The sequence below is a fragment of the Cervus elaphus genome, chromosome 15, assembly GCF_910594005.1.
Source record: "Cervus elaphus chromosome 15, mCerEla1.1, whole genome shotgun sequence".
NCBI classification, from domain to species: Eukaryota; Metazoa; Chordata; class Mammalia; order Artiodactyla; family Cervidae; genus Cervus; species Cervus elaphus.
In genome coordinates this window covers 64,517,978-64,537,094 of record NC_057829.1, presented here as the reverse complement: position 1 = coordinate 64,537,094, position 19,117 = coordinate 64,517,978, and the positions used below count along the sequence as shown (strand labels likewise).

The following is a 19,117-nucleotide window of genomic DNA, read 5'->3' as shown; positions in this document are numbered from 1 at the left end:
CCCAAGGAAGGTGCGGCTGTGGCAGAGAGCTGACAGCAGAAAATTGGGGAGTAGGGGTAGCGGAGGGGAAGATGGGTAAAAAAAAAAAAAAGCCATGCTTTCTCTGGGCCCTGCATATCTCAGACGGGTTCTTCCAGTTCCTAAGTTCCACAGGCTAGGTCAGGTAGGACCGGGAGAAGGAACGCCCGTTCTCTTCGAAGTCCTGGGAAGATCAATAGGTCAGAGTCTCAGAACAGAGCGCTGCAGGTCTCAGTGTGGTGGGCAAACGATGCCGACAGCAGAGGAACTGTGGAAACAGGTGGGAAAGTGGCGAGCTCTGGAGAGAATGCAGCAGCTTTCCCCCTCGGGATCCCTGGCCTTGGTAGTGTGGGGTCCCTATTCCCTAGATTCCTCACTACTGGGGTCTCTAAAAAAAAAAAAAAGCCAAGGACCAACCGGGAAACAAGAGGGGAGAGGAGTCGCTTAGGGTTTTCTCCCGGGTTCGTGCGCCGCGCCCCCGCGTGGCCGGTCCGCGCGGCTGCAGAAGTACTTGGTGACTCGCCGGCGGCACTGCTCGCAGCGGACCGCGCAGCACCAGTGAAACTTGCAATTGCAACTGGACACTGTCTCGGCGCGGCGCTCCTCCACCGCCAGCCCGCAGTCCCCGCAGAGTCGACGGCAGCTGCGGCGCTCCCAGCGGCCCAGGGCCCGGCCGCGCCGCAGACACTCTCTGCCTTCGGTGCCCAGCAGCCCTAGCGTCTTGTTCTCCAGGCAGTAGTCCGGGGAGTCCTCCAGGTGCACCAGCTCCCGTGTGGAGATGGAACGAAAGGTGTCAGCGATGGCACCGCGGCCCGCCGCGCTGTTGCCTGCACCCTGCAGCAGGTCCACCTTGAGAGCCGCGTGGTACTTCTCTTTCAGGTGCGCACCCACCTCTCGGAATTCCGGCAGCTGCAGCCAGCAGGTCTGCGTGGTGCAGCTGCCAGACACCCCGTGGCACTTACACGTGCGTTTCATGGTGCCCTTCACCGCCTGGGGAGAGAGCTACGAGTGAGCGGGCCAGGGACTGCGTCCCTGGGGAGTCTCGCCCTCTGGTGAGTTGCGAGGCTTCCTGCAAGTCTACCTGGCCAGCTGGCTTGGTACCACGTTTGCCCAGTCTGATAAAAGACTTGACGGGCTGTCCGCACCTAGGCCTGGTAGTAGATGGAGCCAGGCACCTGATTCCACGGGCTGCAGGACTCACCTTGCGGCCAGCCTCATTGTTGTGCAGGTTCATGGCTGCCCGAGCATCCTGTCCTGTCTCCAGGGCATCGACGAACTGCTTGGATATTGCCTCTCCAAAGCCCACGTTGTCGCTGCAGCCTCCCCACAGCCAGCCTTGGCCCCCTGGAAAACGTGGTGGGCAGAAAGGCCGTTGAGCAGGCTGCACGGAGCCTCCTGGGCTGCTGGTTCTAAGTGGGTTAGGGGGATTGGGGAAGGATTCAGGTGGGGTGAGTGCCCTCGCTCCAGATTAGTTTCACCCCAGATTTATTTTTGACACCTTTGTACTCCTAGCTTCAGCCCATCCCCTGCTCAGGACTCCAATGACGTTAAGTAGCTACCACGGGAGGCAGGTGCCTGTTCCCCGGCCTTCAGGCAGAGTGTACACATGCTCTGCCAGAGATTGACGTCCAGAAGGCACAAAATGGTGTGGAAAACGTGAGGAAAGTGCAGACCCTGAGGAGGAGAGAGGCCAATTGAGATAATATGGAACAGTAGTTGGCAGTTGAGGTGAAGGGCAGAGGACTGCAGAGGACAGTGGAGGTAAACGGGGGAAATGAGATAGGGATAGGTGTAAGGTAAGGGAGTTAGAGAAGGCGAAGTTCGAGAAAAAAAACACAAGACCGGCACTTTACAGGAACAGATCACCTTTAATGAGATGAGAAGGGGCAGCAGTCAGATGAGTGAGCTGCTGCGCTAAGAAGAGAGTAGGTGTATATAGAAAACATATATATGCAGAGATACATTGTTTTGAGGGGGTCTGTTTTTCATGATTATTTTTGATTAGTTAGCTTTCAACAACTGGGGCAAGGAATGCCTGAGACCGGCCAGAGACTGGGATTGGCTGGGATTGAGCTGAACATAATCAATCTTAAGGTCCCTTCCTTTCTTCCGGGGAGAAAGTTCTTTATTCTGTATGGAACGGTGGGGAGGACCTGGAGGGGAGTTTTAACTCCAGGCTATTTTGAGCCCTGTAGCTTTCCTTCACTAGGCAGTGTGGAAGGGCTCCCCTCCCTTGGTCGAGACAGTAATAGGTTAGAATCTGAAGGGACTGTTCTTTTATCGCTATTGTATTTAAGTTAAGGGAAACACCCTGTGAGAAAAGGGCTCCCAGCTACCTATGGCCTTGTTTGTCACTGTAGCGCCGCTTGGGCTCAAAGTGGTCCACCTTGATTTTCCTCAGATTTAGAAGACTACAACCCTTCTTCACTCCACCAAGTACCTGCCAAGCTTTTCATTGCCTGAGTGAACTTCACTGGGCTGCCCTACCCACCCCCAAGCTCACTACTTACCCAGTTGCCCATTGCGGGAGTCATCACAGCCACAGTTGTCAAAATCCCCAAGGCTGCAGTTTCTAGTCAGAGTGTACATGACCCCGGCAGAACTGATGGCATGTACAAATGCTGTCTCCCGATTAGCTGGCAGGAACCAAAAATTGAGGGAGTTAGAGGGAGGACTTACAGCCCAAAGACATACCTTTAATACCATCATTATACCCTCCTCACTCTGCTCCATTCTATTGGGTTGGCCAAAAAGTTAGTTCAGGTTTTTCCACAGGATCTTATGGAAAACCCCAACAAACTGTTTGGCCAACCCAATATCTTGCCACCTTTATAATGTACCTTACTCTCTTTCAGGATCTGCTCCAGTCCTGGTCTCAGCTCAGCTCTTCTCTCTTCCCATCTTTTCAGGTTACACATTTTATGACTGAGTGTCTAGAGTATTGTTGATATGGGTGGCATTTAGGTGGGAAAGAGACCAAGAAAGAAATGGGGAAGAATCTGAAGGTCAGGTTGTAAAGAACCCATCCCCACTTTCTCTTGGAACATCAAAGTCTGAGAGGCTTCTGAGAGGTGCTAGCTAGTCCTGAATCATTTCCTGGCATGGCCACTTTTCAATCTTCTGTATGGGAATCTGGTCTCCAAGTCAGTTTCTACTTGCCCTGTACCTCTCTACTGAGCCTGCTAAAGGAAGAGGCTAAGAGGTGTGAAAATATATGACCTCTACCTATCTATTTATATTTTGAGGAAGCTAGGAGGCTGCAGATGGTATAGGATTGGGGATGAGGCAAGGGCCATTTGTTGAGTAGAGAGGGTGTCAGTAAAGAAAAAGAGGAGCTGGAGCAAAAAACAGAGAAGATACTAGAGAGGGAGATGACCTGAGAGCAGAGACCAGCGGAGGAACAAAGGTAGAGAGGAGGCTGGGTTCCATCCCTGGAGAGTGGGGCTCTAACCTGTGGCCAAGGGGTCCAGGGACCTGTGGCTGAAGCTTTCCTTACCACTGCGAAGGCCACCATGGCTGGACAGCTGCAGGGCTCTCTCAGGGCAGTTCCAGCGGTCCCAAGCAAACTGGTATTTGCATTCTTCAATTCCACTCTGGGCACCAGCTGCCACACTGCTGGAGTAGATCAGGTAAGCCTGCAGGGACACAGGTGTCAAACTTCAGACTCACAGCAGCTGAACTTGGTAGGCGTTTGCCTTAAAGTGGCCAAGCGCATCTTTTCCTGCACACTTTCCCACTCCTCCAAATTAATGACAGAGTAAGCACTTTCAATATGCTGTCTAATGTAACATCGCAAATAACCTTGTGAAATTGGTACCATTTTATAGAATAGTAACCCAAGGCTCAGGAAGGTGATTAAAACAATTTGCTCAAGGTCCCACCACTAGCAAATGGTGGAAGTAGGAATGAAACTGGTGTTTCATTAGACTCTAGACCTCACTACCTCTATTCACTGTACTCTGTCACTTCAAAATGAGACTCAGTTACATGATTCATGAATTTCCAACTGTTTTCATCCTATGAAGAGAACATTTTGTAGCTGGAAATATTCTTAGAGATCATGTAGTAGAATGCCAGCATTTTAAAGATGGAGGATGGCCTGCCCCTGCCGCGCCCGCCCCCCCCCCCCCCCATCCCATGCGGAGAAGGATCGCTGACTATAGCCTGACACTACAGAAGAAAACTTTTATTCTGGCCATAAATTCAGAGTCAATATTCCTGAGTTCTTGTCCTGGCTCTGACATTAGTTTGCTGTGTAATTTGGAGTGTATCCCTTTCTGTGCCACAGTTTTTCTGCCTAAAAGATACACAGTATAATAAAAGATGTGGATATAATGAAAAGAAATTGACATAGTCCTAAGTCAAGAAGTTAAGTGAAGTCCAAATAAATCAAAGGAATTTTTTTCTTACCTTTGGACCAGTCATCAGGAAATTGTTCACTGACCTAGAAGAGAGAAAAACCACAGAGCATAATAGGGATACACCGACTCATTTCTGATGCCAAGAGTTTTAAGAATTACTTCAGCAAATATATAGGCATACCTCAGCGACATTCCTGGTTTGGTTTCAGACCACTGCAATAAAGCAAATATTGCAATAAAGCCAATCACATGAATTTTTTGGTTTCCCAGTACATATAAAAGCTATGTTCACACTATACTGTTGTCTATTAAGTGTACAATAGCATCATCTTAAAAAAAACACAACGTATGTACCCTAATTTTAAAATACTTTATTTTTTAATGGATTTTACAACCTTGACATTTACTTATTTTTGGCTGTGCTGGGTCTTCGTTGCTGCATGCCGATTTTCTCTAGTTGTGGGGGGAGGGGCCACTCTTCACTGTGGTGTGTGGGCTTCTCATTGCCACCGCTTCTCTTGTTGCAGAGCACAGGCTCTAAAGCGCTGACTTAGTAGTTATGGTGAATAGGCTTAGTTGCCCCATGGCATGTGGAATCTTCCCCGAGCAGAGATTGAACCCAAGTCCCCTGCAGACGGATTCTTAACCACTGGCCCACCAGGGAAGTTCTAAAAAAAAAAAAAATACCTTATTGTTAAAAGTGCTAACCATCACCTGAGGCTTCCTGAGTCATAATCTTTTTGCTGGTAGAGGGTCTTGCGTTGATGTTGATGTCTGCTGACTGACCGGGGTGGTGGTTGCTGAAGACTGGAGTAGATATGGCAATTTCTTAAAATAAGACAATAAATTTTGCCATATTGATTGGTTCTTCCTTTCATGAATGATTCCTCTGTAGTATGTAGTGCTGTTTGATAGCATTTTGCCCAGAGTAGAACTTCTTTCAAAATTGGAGTCAATCCTCTCAAATAGTGTCACTGCTTTATCAACTAAGTTTATGTAATATTCTAAATCCTTTGTTGTCATTTCAACAATCTTTACAGCCTCTTCACCATGGGTAGAGTTCATCTCAAGAAACCACTTTCTTTGCTCATCCGTAAGAAGCAACTTCTCATCCATTGAAGTTTTATCATGAAATTGCAGCAATTCAATCACATCTTCAGACTCTGCTTCTAATTCTAGTTCTTTTTCCACCTGCAGTTATTTCCTCTGCTCAAATCTTGAACTTCACAAAGTCATCCATGAGGACTGGAATCAACTTCTTCCAAACCCCTGTTAAACTTGATGTTTTGACATCTTCCCATGAATCCTGAATGTTCTTAGTTTTCTAGAATGGTACAGCCTTTTCAGAAGGTTCTCAATTAACTTTGTACAGAGGACTCATTCATGGCAGTTATAGCCTTATAAAATGTATTTCTTAAATAATAAGACTTGAAAGTCAAAATTATTCCTTGATTCATGGGCTGCAGAATGAATGTTGTGTTAGCAGGCATGAAAAATAGCATTAATTTCACTGTACATCTCCATCAGAGTTCTCAGGTGTATTGTCAGTGAGCAGTCATATTTTGAACATGATCTGTTTTTTCTGAGCAATAGTTCCCAACATTGGGCTTAAAATATTCAGTAAACAATGTTGTAAACAGATGTGCTGTAATCCAGGCTTTGTTGTTCCATTTATAGGGCAGAATTAGCATAATTCTTAAGGGCCCTGGAATTTTCAAAAGGTTAAATGAACATTGACTTCAGTCTATATCACGAGCTGCCTTAGTCCCTAACAAGAGTCAACCTGTCTTTTGAAGTTCTGAAACTGGACATTGGCTTTTCCTCTCTAGCTATGAAAATCCTAGATGGCATATTCTTTCAGTAGAAGGCTGTTTCATCTACATTGAAAATCCATTGTTTAATTTAGCGTCCATTAATTATTTTGACTAGATCTGGAATTGGATAATTTGCTGCAGATTTACATCAGCATTTGCTGTCTGCCCTTGCATTTTTATATTAGGGAGATGGCTTCTTTTCCATAAGCCTCACGAACCAACCTCTGATAGCTTCAAACTTCTCTTTTGCATCTTCCTCACCTCTCTCAGGCTTTACAGAATTAAAAAGACTTAGGTCCTTGCTTTGGGTTAGGCTTTGGCTTAAGGGAATGTTGTGGCTGGTTTGATCTTCTATCCAGACCACTAATACTAATACTCTCTCCATATAGACTGTTTTATTTATCATTCTTTTTTTTTTTTTTTTTTGGCTGTGTTGGGTCCTCATTGCCGTGCAGGCTTTTCTGTAGTTGCAGAGAGCGGGGGCCATTCTCTTGTTAATAGGTGCAGGCTTCTCACTGCTGTGGCTTCTGCTGTGGAGCACAGTCTCTAAGGTGCGTGTGGACTTCAGTAGTCGCAACACATGGGCTCAGTAGTTGTGGCCCCCAGGTTCTAGAGCACAGGCTCAGTAGTTGTGGTGCACAGGCTAGTTGCTACCTGGCATGTGGGATCTTACCGGATCAGTAATCAAACCTGTGTCTCCTGCCTTGATTGGCAGGCAGATTCTTTACCACTGAGCCACCAAGGAAGCCCCTCACTTATCATTCTTGTGTTCACTGGAGCAGCACTTTAAATTTCCTTAAGAACTTTTCCTTTGCATTCACAATATTTGGGAAAGGAGCCTAACTTCCTCACTAAACTTAATAATTTATAGCTTTTGATTTAAAATGAGTGATTCTTGTTTTCACTGGAACACTTAGAGATCATTGTGTTTTCAACTGGCCTGATTCCAATATTGCTGTGTCAGGGAATAGGGAAGCCTGAGGAAAGGGAGAGAGATGAGAAGGGCTGGTGGGTGGATCAGTCAGAACCCACACATTTATTGATTAAATTTGCAGTCTTATATGTCCTTTTAGGGAGTGACATAGAATATGGATTATAGAAGGCATAGTGAGTGTGTAATGTGAGGAGAGCCAAAGAGGAAGGAATTTAAGTGTATATGTGTGCCACCTAGGGACAGTAATATGATTAAAGGAAAGATGCTAACAGACAGTGGAAGATGGAGCTGGCTCTACAGAATGTGGTTCAAGCAGCATACTACTACTACATGGAGGTGTAAGCTTCCCATTCCCTTTACATACAGTTGCTGATGACATGACCCAGGCTGGTGTCAAAGGGTTTGTGTCTTTCTGGACCCTCTCAGCTCTTCTCAGACCTTTTGTTAAATTCCAGATTTGCATAAATACATATAATATATAAAACTCAGTCGTGTCTGACTCTTTGTGACCTCATGGACTACATCTGACAGGCTCCTCTGTATGGAATTCTCCAGGAAAGAAACCTGGAGTGGGTTGCCATTCTCTTCTCCAGCCGATCCAGGGATCACACCTGGGTCTCCCACATGGCAGGCAGATTCTTTACCGACTGAGCCACCAGGGAAGCAATATATATATATATTTATTTATAAAGGAATTAGGGTTTGAGGTATTATTTATTTATATATTTATGTTTTGGCCATGCTGCATAGCTTACAGGACCTTATTTCCCTGACCAGGGACTGGACCTGGGACCCATGCAGTGGAAACTCAGAGAGCTAACCACTGGACCACAGGAATTCCCCCAACTATATTTCTTGACATCACTTCAGGCTTTAATGGGCAGCTCAAACTTGTCCAAACAGTTTTGATCTTCGCTGTCACCATTTCAAACCTGCTCCTCCCCTTGTCTTCCTCATCTAAGGAAAGGACCGTTCTTTCTTCCAACTGCTGGGTGTCATCTTTAACTCTTTTCTTTCTCTCACATCCTGTGTTCAGTCTGTCATCAGCTCCTGCCAGCTCCAGTTCAAAATATATCCAGACTCTAACCAGTTCCCAACACCTTCACTGCTGTCACCCTGGTCCAAGGTGTCATTATCTCTTGCCTGGACTGTTGTCATAGCCTGCTAACTGAACCCCTTGGTTCTACCCTTATTCTTCCCATAATCTATGATCAAAATGATTGATCCCTTTAAAAGTGATCCCTTTAAAATATAAATCAAATTTTTGCCACTCTGCTCAAAATCCTCTAGTGTTTTGTTTTGATCCTTAAATTTCACGTAGAATGATAGCCAAATTCTTATTGTGGTTTATGAGATCCTATGCAATCTGGTACCCAGTTATGCCTCTGGTCTAATCTCCTGCTACTCTCCCCTCAATCTGCTCCAGCCAGACTGGTCCTCTTGTTCCTCCAGCACACCAGGTACTCTCCAGCCTCTGGGCTATTGCATGGGCTATCTTTTCTGTCTGGAATGCTTTTCCCATATAACCATATAGCTTGTTCCTTCACTTGCACCGGCCTTTTAATCAAATGTGTCATTTTCCCTGAGGCTTTCCTGGATCATCTATTTAAAAATTACAACTTCTTCCAGTCCCTCTCTCTGCTCTATTTTTCTCCATGGCACTTTTCATCATCTAAATGCCATGTTTTACATCTTTATTTGTATATTCTCCTTCCACTAGATTGTAAGCTTCATTAGGCAAGGGTTTTTTTTCCCCTTGTTTTTTCTTTTGGTCTGTTTTGTTCACCAGATATCAATGCCTTGAACAGTGCCTGAGGATAGTAACCATTTAATAAATATTTGTTGAATGAAAGAACAAAGGAACTCACATTTAGGGGTGGGAGCAGGAAGAAGTATCATCTGAGGAAACTCAGAAGGAACAGCAATCTAGAGAGATGGGGAAAGGAGAGAATCCTTCATTCATGCTCAAGGTCTTACCACCATGAATATGCAATATCTCCCAAATCTTTACCTCCAACCCTGACTTCCATCTTGAGGTCCAAAGCTATGTTTTCAAACAAATGCTAGACTTCTCTACTGGGAATGCTTCAGATTGTGATGACAGTATGTTTATTTTCTTAATTTTTACCATTTAATATGAAAAAGCACACCTTCCAAATAACTTCAATGCCTATTTAAATATTAACAATGAGAATATCATATGAAGACTCATGGGATGTGGTTAAAACTTGAGTTTTATTCTTACAGGGGAAACACACAGCTATTAGAAAGCACTCTTAACATAGTATATTCCTCATAGGTTGGGGTGGGATGGGCATTTGGTGCAAGGGACAAGAGAATAGTAATAGTAGATTATCTGTGGAAAAGTCCTCCTGGAGATTATAATTAGCCTTCCTCCCCCTTCTCATGCTGGTTAAAAGTCACTATTAAGAGAAAAATTCTAAGTACTTTTTTTTAAAAGTTAAAAAAATGTTGCTATGTGTTCTTGAAATCAGCAAAGTGAACGTAAGAAAAATAGGGAACTATAATAAAAAAGAGCAAAAGTTAAAGAATTAGAAGCCAGAAAAATGGTAGTTTTATAGGGCTGGCTTTTAAAGATAATAAGACAGCAAATCTCTAGCTAGAGCCATCAAGAAAAGAGAAACACAAATACATACAATTAAGTTGGTGTGTGCAAAGAGAATACTATAAAAGATTTAAATATACCCTATTTTCTTTAAAATTTGTTTAAAGTACAGATGATTTTCTAGGAAACTATTACTAAATTTGCCTTATTATGAGGCAGAAAACCTGAGAGAGGAAGTTCTAGAGCCAGAGGGTTGGTGTCCCAGCTCTGCTACTTATTAACTATGTGACCCTGGGAAAGAGACTAGTCTGTGCTCAGTTAACCTCAACTATAACTGATGGGGTTATGATGGGGTTATGATGTGGCAACTTCAGAAGCTATTGAGAGGGTCAGATGACATAATACTTGTATAGGACATATGACAAATTGGGGGAAATGCTTACAATATATGACACATGAAGAGCTCTTACATATTAAAAAGAACACACTTTTTTTTTTTTAAAAAAAAAAAAGGACATGAACAACATAAATCCCAAAAGAAATAGAAATAGCCAGTAAACAATGGAGGACAGAATATTTAAAAGTTAAATCATCTTCCCTGCCAACTAGCCACTTCTCCTGGCTTCACTGTTTCCTCCCTGCCCTACCCCTACCGCCCAGTCTCTCTCAATCCATTCTCGGCATCCAACCAGTTATTAAAACCCAAGTGTATCTTACCTTTGTAATATTTTTCACATACAAGTTCCCTCTTTTCTTTCTCATTGTCTCAGTGACTCTCACTGTTGCAGCCTGAGTTGTGACCCCTGACCTAAACCACTGTAGAACTCTAGTGATTAACCTCTCTAATTAACAGTTTTTATCCAATTCCTGTCAGGTACGGTCTGAGCTAGATCAGTCTTCCGAAAGCCTGATTCCAGTGTCATCCTACTCAAGAATCTTTTGTAGTTCTCCACCTCTGGCCACTTAAGGCCCTCCATAATCTGACCCTACATCCCTTTCCAGGGTCGTTTCCCATTGAACACCCCTACTTGTCTAGTCCTCTAGTCAGGCCTCTGCGGTGCTTAGTTGCTCAGTTCTGTCCAACTCTTTGTGACCCCATGGACTGTAGCCCACCATGCTCCTCTGTCCTTGGGATTCCCCAGGCAAGAATACACAGAGTGGGTTGCCATGCCCTCCTCCAGAGGATCTTCCCAACCCAGGGATTAAACCCAAGTCTCCTGCGTTGCAGGCAGGTTCTTTACCTTCTGAGCCACCAGGAAGCCCCTAGTCAGGCCTAACCAGTTGCTATTCTTGGGAAGCCATGCATTCATGCCTCTATGCCTTTGATTATGCTGTTCCATTAATCTTATCTGTTCTTAGTATTGTCAGCCAATAGTGCTGGGACAACTGGATATCCATATACAAAAGAATGAGGTTGGATCTCTACCTCATACCACATAAAAATTAACTAAAAATTATAGACCTAAGTGTGAGAGCTAAAACTACAAAACTCTTAGACAAAAACACAGGTTTAATTTTTCATGACCTGGAATCAGGCAATGGTTTCTAAGATATACCAAAAGCACATGTCATCAAAGAAAACGTAGATAAATTAAAAAAAAAAAAAGAAAACGTAGATAAATTAGACTTAATAAAAATTAAAAATTTTTATGCTTCAAAAGACACCATCAAGAAAGTAAAAAGACACCCCATAGAATGGAATAAAATGTCTACAAGTCATATATCTGGTTAGACACTACCCAGAACATATAAAGAGCACTTCAACTAAAGAGTGAAAAGGCAAAGAGCTCAATTTGAAAATGAGCAAAGGACCTATTGTATAGCACAAAGAACTCTACTCAATGCTCTGTGGTGACCTAAATGGGAAGGAAATCCAAAAAAAAGGAGTTATATGTATACACATAGCTGATTCACTTTGCTCTACACTGGAAACTAGCACAACATTGTAAAGCAAGTATACTCTGATAAAAATTAATTGAAAGAAAAATAAAATGGACAGAGAATCTGAATAAAAATTTCTCCAAAGAAGGTGTACAAATGGCCACTAACTACATGATAAGATGCCAAACATCATTGCATGCATCCTAAGTCACTTCAGTTATGTCTGACTCTGCAACCCCATGAACTATAGTCTGTTCATGGGATTCTCCAGGCAAGAATACTGGAGTGGGTGCCATGCCCTCCTCCAGGGGATCTTCCCAACCCAGGGATCGAACCCACATCTTCTGTCACTCTTGCACTGTAGGCAGATTCCTTACTACTGAGCCACCAGGGAAGCCACATTGTTTGTTATCATGAAAAATAAAAAACACAAGAATTCACATCCACTAAACTAAAAAATTTAAAAAACTATAGCAAGTATTGTCAAGGATGGAGAAATCAAAACCTTCATACATTGCTGGTGGGATTACAAAATAGTGTAACTACTTTGGAGAATAGTCTGGCAATTCTTCAAAAGGCTAAACACAGAGTTACTATATGACCCAGCAATTCCACTCCTAGGCATTTACTCAAGAGAATTAAAAGCATGTGTCCAACAAAAACTTGTAACACATGAGTGTTCATAGCAGCATTATTCATGATGGCCAAAAAGTGAAAACAACCTAAATGTCTATCATGTGATGAATGGATGAATAAACTGTGGTCTATTCATACAATGGAATATTATTCGACCATAAAAAGGAATGGAGTACTAATGCTACATGAATGAACCTTGAAAATATCATTGTAAATGAAAGCCAGACACAAAAGGCCATATGTTATATGATTCTTTTTATGCAAATGAGCAGAACAAACAATTCCATAGAAACCAAAAGTAGATTAGTAGTTGCCAAGGACTAACAGGTGGAAGAATGGGACGTGGCTGCTAATGGATAAGGGATTTCTTTTTAAGGTGATGAAAATGTTCTAAAACAGATTGTGGTGAGGGTTGTACAGATTTTTTAATATCCTGAAACCCATTGGTGTGTATACTTTAAGTGGGTAAATTTTATAATGCATGAATTATACCTCAATTAATATGTAAAAAGAATAGCAAGGAGAGATAAGAAAGCCTTCCTCAGTGATCAATGCAAAAAACTAGAGGGAAACAACAGAATAGGAAAGACTAGAGATCTCTTCAAGAAAATTAGAGATACCAAACAACTTTTCATGCAAAGATGGGTACAATAAAGGACAGAAATGCTATGGACCTAACAGAAGCAGAAGATAGAAGAGGTGGCAAGAATACACAGAAGAACTGTACAAAAAAGGTCTTCATGACTCAGATAATCACGATGGTGTGATCAGTCACCTAGCGCCAGACATCCTGGAATGCGACGTCAAGTGGGCTTTAGGAAGCATCACAACAAACAAAGCTAGTGAAGGTGATGGAATTCCATTTGAGCTATTTCAAATCCTAAAAGATGATGCTATGGAAGTGCTGCACTCAATATGCCAGCAAATATGAAAAACTCAACAGTGACCACAGGACTGGAAAAGGTCAGTTTTCATTCCAATCCCTAAGAAAGGCAATGCCGAAGAATGCTCAAACTACCGCACAATTGCACTCATCTCACACGCTAGTAAAGTAATGCTCAAAATTCTCCAAGTCAGGCTTCAACAGTATGTGAACCGTGAACTTCCAGATGTTCAACCTGGATTTAGAAAAGGCAGAGGAACCAGAGATCAAATTGCCAAAATCCGCTGGGTTATCAAAAAAGCAAAAGAATTCCAGAAAAACATCTACTGCTTTATTGACTATGCCAAAGCCTTTGACTGTGTGGATCACAAAAAACTGTGGGAAATTCTTCAAGAGATGGGAATACCAGACCATCTGACCTGCCTCTTGAGAAATCTGTATGCAGGTCAGGACGCAACAGTTAGAACTGGACTTGGAACAACAGACTGGTTCCAAATCAGGAAAGGAATACATCAAGGCTGTATATTTTCACCTTGCTTATTTAACTTATATGCAGAGTACATCATGAGATACACTGGACTGGATGAAGCACAAGCTGGAATCAAGACTGCCAGGAGAAATACCAATAACCTCAGATATGCAGATGACATTACCCTTATGACAGAAAGTGAAGAAGAACTAAAAAACCTCTTGATGAAAGAGGAGAGTGAAAAAGTTGGCTTAAAGCTGAACATTCAGAAAACTAAGATCATGGCATCTGGTCCCATCACTTCATGGCAAATAGATGGGGAAACAGTGTAAACAATGACAGATTTTATTTTTGCTAGGCTCCAGAATCACTGCAGATGGTGACTGCAGCCATGAAATTAAAAGATGCTTGCTCCTTGGAAGAAAAGCCTAGACAGATTATTAAAAAGCGGAGACATTACTTTGCCAACAAAGGTCCATCTAGTCAAAGCTATGGTTTTTCCAGTAGTCATGTAAGGATGTGAGGGTTAGACTATAAAGAAAGCTGAGAGTCGAAGATTTAATGCTTTTGAACAATGGTGTTGGAGAAGACTCTTGAGAGTCCCTTGAACAGCAAGGAGATCCAACCAGTCCATCCTAAAGGAAATCAGTCCTGAATATTCATTGGAAGAACTGATGCTGAAGCTGAAACTCCAATACTTTGGCCATCTGATGCGAAGAAGTGACTCATTTGAAAAGACCCTGATGCTGGGAAAGATTGAAGGCGGGAGGAAAAGGGGCCAACAGAGGATGAGATGATTGGATGGCATCACTGACTCGATGGACATGAGTTTGAGTAAACTCCAGGAGCTGGTGATGGACAGGGAGGCCTGGCGTGATGCGGTTCATGGGATTGCTGAGTCAGACACGGCTGAGCGACTTAAATGAACTGAACTGAACTGAATATGTAAAAAAAATCTTACTTATTCTTAAATTAGTATCTAACTCAAAAGCCACAACCAGTTTCTTGAAGACTCACAGCAATTTTTTTTTCTGCCTCATATAAAGGTTTTCCTTTATTCCCTTATACTTAACTTGAAGTAGGGGCTGTCTTAGTTATCATTGTATCCCCTCCAGCTCCCAATATAGTACCTTGAACATAGCAAGTACCCAATAAAAATAAATTAAAATATTTTGCAAAAATAATGAGAGGATCATCAGAATCAACAGAAAAGTCTAGGATAAAAAGGACTTAAAAAAAGATTTGGGGGGATATGAGAAAAAAGTTTGTGGTAAGCCTGCGCTCCCAATAATTTTCTAGCATGGTGAGCAGATGAGTGTGGTACATTAGCAGATCATTCCACAAAAGCATCAATGAACACTGAGCATATGTGCACAGAGGTTGATGTTATAATCAAAACTTTTAGCAACGTTAATCTCACACTAATGCTATGTATAATTGTTATTGTGCTTCATAGCAATTAGGCATAAGTAGCAAGCAATTTACATAAACAACTGTAGTTAGTTTTGCTTTTACGCTGCCAAATAAAAATTTTACAGTTGTTTCCTCTCCTTTGGTTAGTCCTCCAGTGTATATACTAATCCCATATAAAGTTTAATTTTTATCACACAAGTAATAATTAGAATTTATTAGATATATAAGGAACTATTTCGGGTGCTCTACCTGTATCATCATTTTCAATTTTTTTATAACAACCCGATGGAGTAGTTACTGCACGACTTATTGGGTGTTTATTCTGCGCACACAAAATACTCTTTTTAGTACTTTACACGTTTTAAGCTCACATAATTATTGCAACAATTATATGAGGTAGAAGCTAGTATGTCTTCCATTTTACAGTCACAGGAACAGAAGCGGAGTGTCAGCCAGTGTCACACAGCTAGTTAAATGGTAAAGACGGAGTTGGAACCTAGTCGGTCTGATTTCTGGAGCATGTACTCCCTTACTGCTGTGCTTTTCTGCAGCTCATATTTCTCTTGCTCTTAGTCCCACATGCTAACTGAGGACTCCCGATCCCTGAAAATATCTTGGTATTCCTTGGAGGTTTTAGAGGTGTTTCACCCACAGTCATAAAAGGTTCAGTTAACTATCACCGTGTCTCTGCTGCTTTTCTATTATTCCATTGCTATAACGTTCTCTTTGGCTCCATGCCCACCAGGCACCCATATCTGCCAGGCTCTGCTTTGTCTACCACCATGTCCCCTGGGTACATTTTGGGTTACTGTTGCTGCGCACATTGGGCTCAACAGATGAAAAAGCAGGGACAAACAAATGTACCACACTAATGCAAGATATTAATAATTGGGAGATCTGTGCAGGGGAGAAGGGGAGCAGATAGATGTGAATTCTGTACTCTCTGCTCTAATTTTCTGTAAACCTAAAGCTTCTCCTTTTAAAAGTCTATTTTTTCAATGTCAGGGCAAATATCTTTTAACCCCTTTTAGAGTTTTACTTTTCCACTTGGTATCAAAACTGCAGTTTGTGTACAAGTCTTACAGGGTTTCATGAAACTGTTCTTTTGTTTTTGCTTACAACCCCCTCCTGGTCACCCTCCAACCTGCTTCACTGGACTGAAACTGAGGGGCTTGCTCACAAATTCCAGTGACCAGATTTAAGAGTTGATCTCAATTTCCTTCCTTTGGAGAGAATGCTCTCCTAGGAAGACTCCATAGTTACTCCTTTAGATAAACTTCTGGGGCCTGAGCCCTCCCAGTTTTCCTGATCTGCCTCCAATATGCTGAATCCAAGCAGTGATCCCAGCCTGAAACCCCTTCATACGGTGACCCTTTCAAAGGGTGTCAACTTTGCAAGGAAATGGGAAATTTTTTTAAGTATTAGACTCTGTAGTGTTCTTTCAGTACTTTTCTTGGGATCAACCTTTAGGGATCTCGTGAAAATAGTGCTTTGCCCACCCAAGAGCAGTGTGCTTAGTCTTGGCACTCTGGCCATTATTGATTCACCCACCCTGGACCACTTCTACTCCTATAATAACGCTGAAGAATTTCTGATTTTAGGAAAGACTATTACCTTGGAAGCTAACAGTTTCCAGTGGCTCAAAAGCAAAGACACGGAGACTTGGATTTTAGCCAGAGAAGCAGGATGATTCCTCAATAAGACTCCAGTTGAAGCTCCAGCCCTTCCCTTGTCTTCAGATGCCTGAAGACGGTGAATTTGATGAGAGCGTCTCCTCAGAGCTGCCCCAGCTTTACTGTTAGTCGCAGTGGAAAATGATGTAAGCCACAGACACACTGTACCAGTCCCCTTTAACTGTCAGGTGGCCATAGTGCCTGACCTGGACAGGACCTGATTCTTTCCCAACCTCCTTTCTCCTCCTGTCTGTCTTGCTTTGGTGATCTTTTAGAGATATTCCATTAGTCTAGGACAGTGAAGTGCTGACTGTGGTGTATGTAGAACTGGTAAAGTCTGAATAAGCTTTATGGATATCATACTATAGTTGTAAGATGCTAATGCTGGGGGAGACTGGGGAAAGAGGGCATAGAACTTCCCTGAACATTTCTTTGCAACCTTCTGCAAATCTTTTATAATAATTATGTAAAAATCACATGTATATATACATAATCTGGAGTGCCAGAGATTTGGAGAAGGGACTTCATTACAGACTTTGAAAATCAATCCAGATATATTATCTGTAGAGTGCATGAGAATCTTCTGGGGAGTTTATTAAACATGAGGGCCCGCAGGTCCAGAGACTCTTGTTGGACAGTAGAGTGTTGATGGGAGAGTGGGTAGAATCTGTATTGCTGGTGATCCCGAGAGTCCGCTTTGAGAAGCACTGGCTAAGGGAGAACAGGAAGGTGCCAACAAGCATCCCACTCCTAGGTATAATTTGAGGCCTGGGAAACTCCAATATTGCCTCGATCTTTTGGAAAATGGCTGCTCCAAGTGCAACAGTAACAAACAGGTGGACATTCTCTTTCCTGTCTGGATGGAGCACCTTCTGGTTTCATCAGTTTCCAAAGCTCTTGCTGGTCCCTGTCTTGAGAGGCTGAGTCTCTGCACTGAGAATGAAAACCATGGATCTCCTTCCTTCCCTGCAGTTTTTTCTTGGTATCAGTCTTTTCCTGGCGATTTCAGCTGCCCTGTTTATGCCCACCTTCCCCATTATGCCCACCTTCCCCATACCAAGAGTGAAATATTTATTTGAAGAGAGTAGGATATGCCCACAAGGATTCTGCATCTTCATCTAGGGGCCCTCTGTCCTCTAGGAAACATGCTAACTACTTTCACTCACAGAAGTCTTTAATGCCATAACTAATATTCTGTATTCTCAGGGCACCTCCACACTCTTGTCATTAACCCTGAAGGGAGTCTGTGACTCATGTTTTGCTTTATGCTTTCTCCTACAAACTTCTAAAGCTATTTCATTCTTCTTCCAAGTTAATTTACCCACCCGACACATTTGAAAGAGTAATCGGATCTCTGCCCACCCCCCATCATTCATTCTGAGATCTCTCCCTGTTTCACTGGAAGTACCTCTGCTTTTACTTGCTCCCATCTGGGCTGACTGGCCACATTGTGTCCTTTTGTCTTGACTTCACTACCTTTTGCCACAATCCCTGTAATATCGACATTAACAAGTTCCTTCCCCTCCCTTTTAATGTGAGTTTAGGTCCTTGCTGTTTTCTCCATCACTAAATATCTTTTCAACTCTTGTTAAGCAACCATCCATAGATACAGATACATTAGCAGTTCTGAGGCTGTGAGTAACTGCTGAAGCAGAGCCCTATGGACTTTTTTTTTTTTAATCATTTCCCCATTGCTTCTCTGCTCTGGGGACCTTCTAAACTTGCAGTACCTCAGTAGCTGTAATCTGCCCACAATCTAACCACAATGCAAAATTCTTTGATCTAGAGCATAAACACCCACAGCTTCCGACATTACACAGCTTTTTTCATGGGCTATCTGGCCTCCTGAATTGGCTATTCCAGAATCAGCCTGATCACCAGCAAAATTTTCCCAGAGAGCTGGTACAGGACAGGAGGGGCTTTGGATCAACCCAAATGCAAATGCCACCGCTTCTCTTTTAGCTCTTGGAAAGCCTTCAAGTTTGTTTGTTCGTCTTTTCTTACCTAATATTTATTATCCATAGAGCCATACACTCAGATTTTCAAAGACCTTCTTCACCTGATAGTATTTGAAGAAATGTACTTTATTTTACCCGCTTAGGAAGTTCTAGAGTCTTCCCAGGTGGCACTAGCATAAAGAACCCTCCTGCCAATGCAGGAGACTTAGGAGATTTGGATTCAATCCCAGAGTCAGGAAGATCCCCTGGAGGAGGGCATGGCATCCCACTCCAGTATTCTTGTCTGGAGAATCCCGTGGACAGAGGAGCCTGGCAGGCTACAGTCCACGGGGTCACAAAGAGTTGGACATGACTGAAGCAACTTAGCATTCATGCATGCAGGCATATCTAGTAGAGAATGGGAACCTGCAATTTTCTAGAACTTCCTGCGTGCATGCATGCTCAGTTGCTCAGAAGTTCTAGAGCCCGCCGGGCTCCTCTGTCCATGGGATTCTCCAGGCAAGAACACTGG

At 42.9% G+C, this 19,117-nt stretch overlaps 1 protein-coding gene across 1 annotated transcript in view; it reads right to left on the bottom strand.

Moving 5' to 3' along the window:
* Nucleotides 1-462: 462 nt before the first annotated feature.
* The window catches only part of WNT8B (Wnt family member 8B), an 88,104-nt gene continuing 69,449 nt past the window's right edge, over nucleotides 463-19,117 (bottom strand). The window contains exons 3-8 of the mRNA XM_043925164.1: nucleotides 8,996-9,053; nucleotides 4,429-4,462; nucleotides 3,515-3,653; nucleotides 2,529-2,654; nucleotides 1,220-1,362; nucleotides 463-1,008 (exon numbers count right to left, since the gene is read on the bottom strand). Coding sequence (XP_043781099.1) covers nucleotides 463-1,008; nucleotides 1,220-1,362; nucleotides 2,529-2,654; nucleotides 3,515-3,653; nucleotides 4,429-4,462; nucleotides 8,996-8,997 — 990 coding nt within the window. The 5' untranslated portion in view covers nucleotides 8,998-9,053. The remainder of the gene's footprint in view (nucleotides 1,009-1,219; nucleotides 1,363-2,528; nucleotides 2,655-3,514; nucleotides 3,654-4,428; nucleotides 4,463-8,995; nucleotides 9,054-19,117) is intronic.